This window comes from Eurosta solidaginis, chromosome 3, assembly GCF_040869045.1.
Source record: "Eurosta solidaginis isolate ZX-2024a chromosome 3, ASM4086904v1, whole genome shotgun sequence".
Lineage (NCBI taxonomy): Eukaryota > Metazoa > Arthropoda > Insecta > Diptera > Tephritidae > Eurosta > Eurosta solidaginis.
The window spans coordinates 206,068,740-206,075,664 of record NC_090321.1 but is presented as its reverse complement, the minus strand read 5'-3'; the positions used below and the strand labels follow the sequence as shown (position 1 = coordinate 206,075,664).

The following is a 6,925-nucleotide window of genomic DNA, read 5'->3' as shown; positions in this document are numbered from 1 at the left end:
GCCTTAAAGAAATTTGACGGTGTTTGCCACTGATGAAGCCATTCTTGAATTGAAAACTTAATCAAATCATGAGACTAATTTGTTATTTTTCCCAGAGAGGCGAAAGCAAAAAAATGAGTTTAAGGAAATCCAAGACTATTGCAGTGTTAAGCCACGCAGATATTTATTTTACGGCGTTTCTTCCATACCACTGTCAAATTCAGTATTAGTTACAGAATTAAAAGTTCATATTTATTTTCGGCCTGCACTAAATTGTTCAATCTGAAAAGTTTGTCTACCGATATTATACCATCAATATGAAGCACGTTTTGAGTAACTGTAGGTACAATGATTATATAAAAATATTGAATATTTAAAAAATTTCAGCATACGTTATTACAATAATCAATATTAATATTTTTATTGGAAGTAAGACAGACATAATTTTTTGTAAGCGACTACTTTAGAAATGCTCAACGTATATCTGATATAAACGCTTTGTGCCAAATTATTCCCGTTGGAGAGCAGAACCGCGGAAACTTTAATAACAACATTGTTAACTAATTTCTCCTACCTATGTATTAAATGTGATGAAAATTTCACCACTACACAGTTTAAACTTTTAAGACTTTTCAGGGGTTAATCTGAGGACTGTTACTGGACTCAATAAATGTGAGTTTTGAAATATATATTTTTCTCTAAAACAAATTATATGAAAAAAGTGTACAGTTCATAACTCGCACTTACTAAATCTAGACCATAGATTGTAAAATTGATGTATTGGTAAACGAAAAAGTAAAGAGTTAAATCATTCAAAAAAAATTGGAACTCCCTACTATTGGAAACCAGTTTTTTTTTAACTTTTAGGACTGATTTTATAATAAAATTGATAAAACCTAAAACCGAGATGTTGAGAAATTTAGTTTAAAAATAAAAATTTTATATAAATAAAACTGAATTAGTTTGGATTTCGGCATCGGGTTTCTTTGAGGTTTTTCGTTAAAACATGTATTTATATAAGGCTTTTTGTTAAAATGAAAGTGTGTATGACATTGTACTTTACCACAACCTGAAATTAAAGATTTTACAAGGAATTCGACACATTTGTGAATTGTCAAATTGTTTGTAAGCCAATCAGTGAGCTAACCAAAAAATTAGTATTAGTGCGTACACAAACAAAGAATATCAAGCACTTATATCCACTAAAACACGTTTACATAGTCATGCTTCGTAAAATGAATAACAGCTCATAAGCCACGAAGCAGTTCAGTACTTAATTGTTTTATTGAGCAAGAAAGTCAACTGTGTTATACGAAAACACTAATTTGAATCAGTATGACTAACAGTACAATAAAATGAATATAGTCATATCAGTCTTCTGACGCTAGCAAAACAACGATGTACACGAAACTAAACTGAATACAGCGCTAAAGAAAAACCGATAATAAACGAAGTATATAGTGTATTACACACGAAACCAACATGCTACTGAATTAAGCTGGAGACATTGGTGCTTTATCGGTAACCTTATAACAGCAGATTCGACCAACCTTATGAGAATCAATGCAATCGATTATTGGTGCCGCTAAGGTCGTAACCGTATCGTAGCCAACCAATTGGGTTTTGGTTTACCGTCGTAACAATAAACAGCTGATTACGTTAGGGATACGGATACAGCGATACGACATACGGCACCAATGACTCCAGCTTTAAGCTGGAGACATTGGTGCTTTATCGGTAACCTTATAACAGCTGATTCGACCAACCTTATGAGAATCAATACAATCGATTATTGGTGCCTCTAAGGTCGTAACCGTATCGTAGCCAACCAATTGGGTTTTGGTTTACCGTCGTAACGATAAACAGCTGATTACTTTAGGGATACGGATACAGCGATACGACATACGGCACCAATGACTCCGGCTTTAACGCGACTATGATTTCAGTTTATACTCAACAATGTCATATATGTATGGGACATATGTATGTGTTGCGGGGCACTCAAATATATTTTCTATTATATGCGCTAGTCACTCGTAGCATTTGTCTGTACTTGACTAAGTACACATTTAGACACAATTTTTTGGCTCATGACTAAGTGCTCTAATTTTATTAGTACTCAAAGCAGACCTCTGAGCCAATTAAAGAATGCAAAAATTTGGTCCATTTCTGTAAGATTTTTTAAATTTTTCTCGATGATTTTCGGTCCAAAATGAAAACATGGTGTGGCAACCGTGTTTCTGACATCACTTTTATCATCTCCCGCTCACCGACACAACCTCATTTCCTAATACAGTCGAATACTAAATTTGTTAATAAAAAGTTGAATATTCACATATGTTGATTAGTTAATACCAAAGCATCGACAAGTGAGTATATTGCTAATAAATATCAAGTTTTAAATAAAATGGGTAAACTTGTTTTATATGGCATAGAAATGAGCCCACCGGTGCGCGCCACCGTTCTAACATTGAAAGCCTTAAATATACCGTATGAATTTAAATTTGTGAATTTGTTTGAAGAACATGATAAGGAAGAATATCGTCGTATTAATCCAACAGGAACAGTACCAGCATTAGATGATAACGGTCAATTTATATCGGATTCTCATGCAATCAATGCTTATTTGGTTAGTAAATATGGCAAAGATGATTCGTTCTATCCAAAAGATTTAGTAAAGCGTGCAGCTGTTGATCAACTTTTACACTATGATACTGGTGTCGTGTTCGAACGCACACTACGCTATATAGCAAGGCCAATATTTTTGGAAAATAAAACTAATATACCACAATACAAGATCGATATGATCGTTGAAGTTTACGAAACCGTTAATAATTTCTTGAAAGATAAACCTTATGTTGTTGGCAATCATTTGACCATTGCTGATTTTTCATTGATATCATCGATATCTACATTGCAAGTATATTTAGTGAGCGATCCTATTAAGTATCCCAATTTAGTGGCATGGATTAAACGTTTGGAGCAGTTACCCTACTATGAGGAGGCTAATGGCAAACCGGGCAAAAAAGCTGAGGAAATGATCAGAGCAAAAAATATAAAAATTGTACCGTAAACTGATTAGAATTATGATTGTTTTATTTTAAATAAATGGTTACTAATAACTTGTTAAAAATAAATATATACATATTTTCAGGGGCGGATCCAGGATTTTTTCTTGGGGGGGGGGGGGGGGGGGGGGGGAGGTCTACAAAGGGCGAACGGTCAAAAATCAACAAGAAGTGATGTACCTCAAATTTATTAGTGCAAGTTATAGTACATAGCAGGCATGCTTAACCAACGAACCAATATCTTTTCGTTACGATAATTAACGTTAATAAACGAAACAAAGTCATTTCGTTTCGTTTATTAACGTCAAGAACGTCAAATTAACGAAGTGATTTTGTTTCGTTTTCTGCCATATCAAAACGAAATCAAATCGTTTATGTTGATTATTAATTTCAAACTATGCTGGCAAAGCTGATTGATGGAGGAGTCATTAAAGGTGAAAGCATTAGCCGCGCTGATTGCAACTTTTCTCATGAATTTTGACAGTACGAACATTTCTCAGAGTATTTTTGACATTACCACCAACCAATTACACAAACAAATTACATGGAGTTTGTGTGTGTATGTCCGCTCGCTGTTACCACCTTACGGCTTCACCATGGCTATAGCATTGCCAGCACAATCCAAACATAAAGTATTACGTTTTTGTTAACGTTTTTAACGTTAACGAAAGCTTTTCGTTTCGGTTAAAAACGAAATACAATTTATCTTGATAATTTCTTTATCGATAATATTTTGAAGTGCTTCAACAGAAACGGTGGACATTTTTTGATAAACGATTCGCTTAACGTTAAGGTGCATCCCTGGTATATAGGAACGTTTAAGAAAATATAAATACTAAACAACAAATACTAAATGTTAAATAAAGACGATTTTCTCTTATGTTCATTATGTCCATTTTTTCCGTAATATTGCCATGAATGTGCATTAAAGCCAATCCATTCAAACGATCTTCTGTCATCCTGTTACGAAGATGATTTCAATCGCCGTAATGTGGAGAAGGAGCGCTCGGCAGTGCTAGTAGTCACTTGAAACGTGCACAGTAATTGGCAAAGTGTTCTTATATTTGGCAGCATTGCTGAATGTTTGAAAGCATCTACTGGAAATAGTGAAATATCTTTTCTCATTTGCTGCCAAACTTTTAATTCTCCCTTTCAAGCTATAAAACAAGGAAGGTATTCCTTATGCATTTCCGCGCCTTGTAATACACGAACTATATTTTCGTCGCTGAAGTTATGGGACAAGAATTTTTGCAGATTTCCTATTCCTTGCAATGGCGCACTAGGAAACCTGGATTTCATTTCACTTAGCATATAGTCTAGAAACGGGATGTATACTGAAAGTCGGTAATAATCTTCAACTTACTCATTCGGAATGTTTCCTTGACGGCTGGTGATTCTGCGGACCGTGATTGCTGTACCAATTTCACTTTCGATGCCCTCAGCCTGATTGAAAAGTTTTTTAAATGTGACTGTGCTAGTTTCACGTTGCCTCTGCAATCTCGCCGTGGTCATATTGACAAGCTGGATTGCAGAAAGTATATCAATTTCTTTCTGAATGAGCAACCCATGCAAACATGTACCTAGGTGTTTCTTATTTTTCAAATGTCCCGGGAAATTTTTAAAAATCCCGTACATTTGGTCCAAATTTGAGGTTTGTCCTGGGAACCCGAAATAAAAATCTGGCAACCCTACTACCAATACATTGTTTAAAAGTAAATAAGTATGTGATAAAATTCCTGTTGTTAAAATTATAGGAACATAAAGTAAAAATAGGCTTTATAGAATGATCTTCTTTCAATTTGTGAGAAATGTTATGCCACATATGTACATACAAGCAAATCAACCTCACTATCAGTGGCGTAATGAGGTTTTCTTGAGCCCGGAGCAAATATTTTTTTTGATCGTAAATATGTCCACATCAGTTTTAATTTGCTGAGTAAACGTTCGCAGCTAGCAATTCATATTGAGATAGTCAAGAGTGTTTGAAGTTCCACTCGCGAGTTTGGAAAAACATCTTCTCCATAGAGATTATAAAAGTAAGTAATTCTAACAAAGACTATCTTCTTTAGAAAAGTAGTATGAATTCAGTACGTTTTTAGTAATTACCAGGCATTGTACCTAATTTTTACTTTAATTTCTAACTTAGACCACGTTTACACATCCATAATCTGCAGTAAATCCACAATTGCTAATCGGGGCTTTCACATAAGTCCAATCCCTGGCAATTAGATTATTAACTTCCAGATTTCCGCGTTTCTCTTTCATTTTGTGCTTCCATTTAGAGATGGTTCAAGTGCTAAGAGAAAAAAATCGCTATCTTTTAAATTTGCTTATAAATATCCAAGTGAAAAATTTATATGGGAAATCTAGTAATTTAATTACCGATTTGAAGTACAAGAATTAAATAGTATCGTTATATGTAAACTAGGTCTTAAAGTAAAGTTTTGGTATTTATTCCTTATAAATAATATATGAAGAACTTAAGTATTTCTTTAGTGAATACTTGGTCCGTATTGTGTTGTACGATCCGTGATCGAATTAAATTTTTTAAATCGCAATAGCACTGAAATGTTGATTGGGATTGAGGTTATGCGGGAATAGTGGCCACAAGTCCTTTTTTGTACTCAGTTGAGCAGAGCTCACAGAGTATATTAACTTTGATTGGATAACGGTTGGTTGTACAGGTATAAAGGAATCGAGATAGATATAGACTTCCATATATCAAGATCATCAGTATCGAAAAAAAATTTGATTGAGCCATGTCCGTCCGTCCGTCCGTCCGTCTGTCCGTTAACACGATAACTTGAGTAAATTTTGAGGTATCTTGATGAAATTTGGTATGTACGTTCCTGGGCACTCATCTCAGATCGCTATTTAAAATGAACGATATCGGACAATAACCACGCCCACTTTTTCGATATCGAAAATTTCGAAAAATCGAAAAAGTGCGATAATTCATTACCAAATACGGATTAAGCGATGAAACTTGGTAAGTTAACTTATGACGCAGAATAGAAAAATTGTAAAATTTTGGACAATGGACGTGGCACCGCCCACTTTTAAAAGAAGGTAATTTAGAAGTTTTGCAAGCTGTTATTTGGCAATCGTTGAAGATATCATGGTGAAATTTGGCAGTAACGTTACTCTTATTACTATATGTCTGCTTACTAAAAATTAGCAAAATCGGAGAACGACTACGCCCACTTTTTAAAAAAAAAATTTTTAAATTCGAATTTTAAAAGAAAAGATAATATCTTTAGAGTATATAAGTAAATTATGCCAACATTCAACTCCAGTAATGATATGGTGCAACAAAATACAAAAATAAAAGAAAATTTTAAAAATGGGCGTGGCTCCGCCTTTTTTCATTTAATTTGTCTAGGATACTTTTAATGCCATAAGTCGAACAAAAATTTACCAATCCTTGTGAAATTTGGTAGAGGCTTAGATTCTAGGACGACAACTGTTTTCTGTGAAAAAGGGCGAAATCGGTTGAAGCCGCGCCCAGTTTTTATACACAGTCGACCGTCTGTCCTTCCGCTCGGCCTTTAACATGATAACTTGAGCAAAAATCGATATATCTTTACTAAACTCAGTTCACGTACTTATCTGAACTCACTTTGTATTGGTGTAAAAAATGGCTAAAATCCGACTATAACCACGCCCACTTTTTCGATATCGAAAATTACGAAAATTGAAAAAAATGCAATAATTATATACCAAATACGAAAAAAGGGAGGAAACATGGTAATTGTATTGGTCTATTGACGCAAAATATAAAAAAAAAAAATAAATGTAAAGCGCGATTACCTCCGAAGAGATCTAAGGCCGAGCTTCTCTTCCAAGTTGCGTCGTGCTCTTCTTGATTTTCCCTACAA

General features: G+C 34.4%; 1 protein-coding gene across 1 annotated transcript; it reads left to right on the top strand.

The window, feature by feature from the left end:
• The first annotated feature begins 2,318 nt into the window (after window positions 1–2,318).
• LOC137246922 (glutathione S-transferase 1-like) lies at window positions 2,319–3,140 on the top strand. The gene has a single exon (XM_067777953.1). It carries the CDS (start codon window positions 2,387–2,389, stop codon window positions 3,050–3,052), a length of 666 nt encoding a protein of 221 aa, XP_067634054.1. The 5' UTR covers window positions 2,319–2,386; the 3' UTR covers window positions 3,053–3,140.
• The last annotated feature ends 3,785 nt before the right edge of the window (window positions 3,141–6,925 follow it).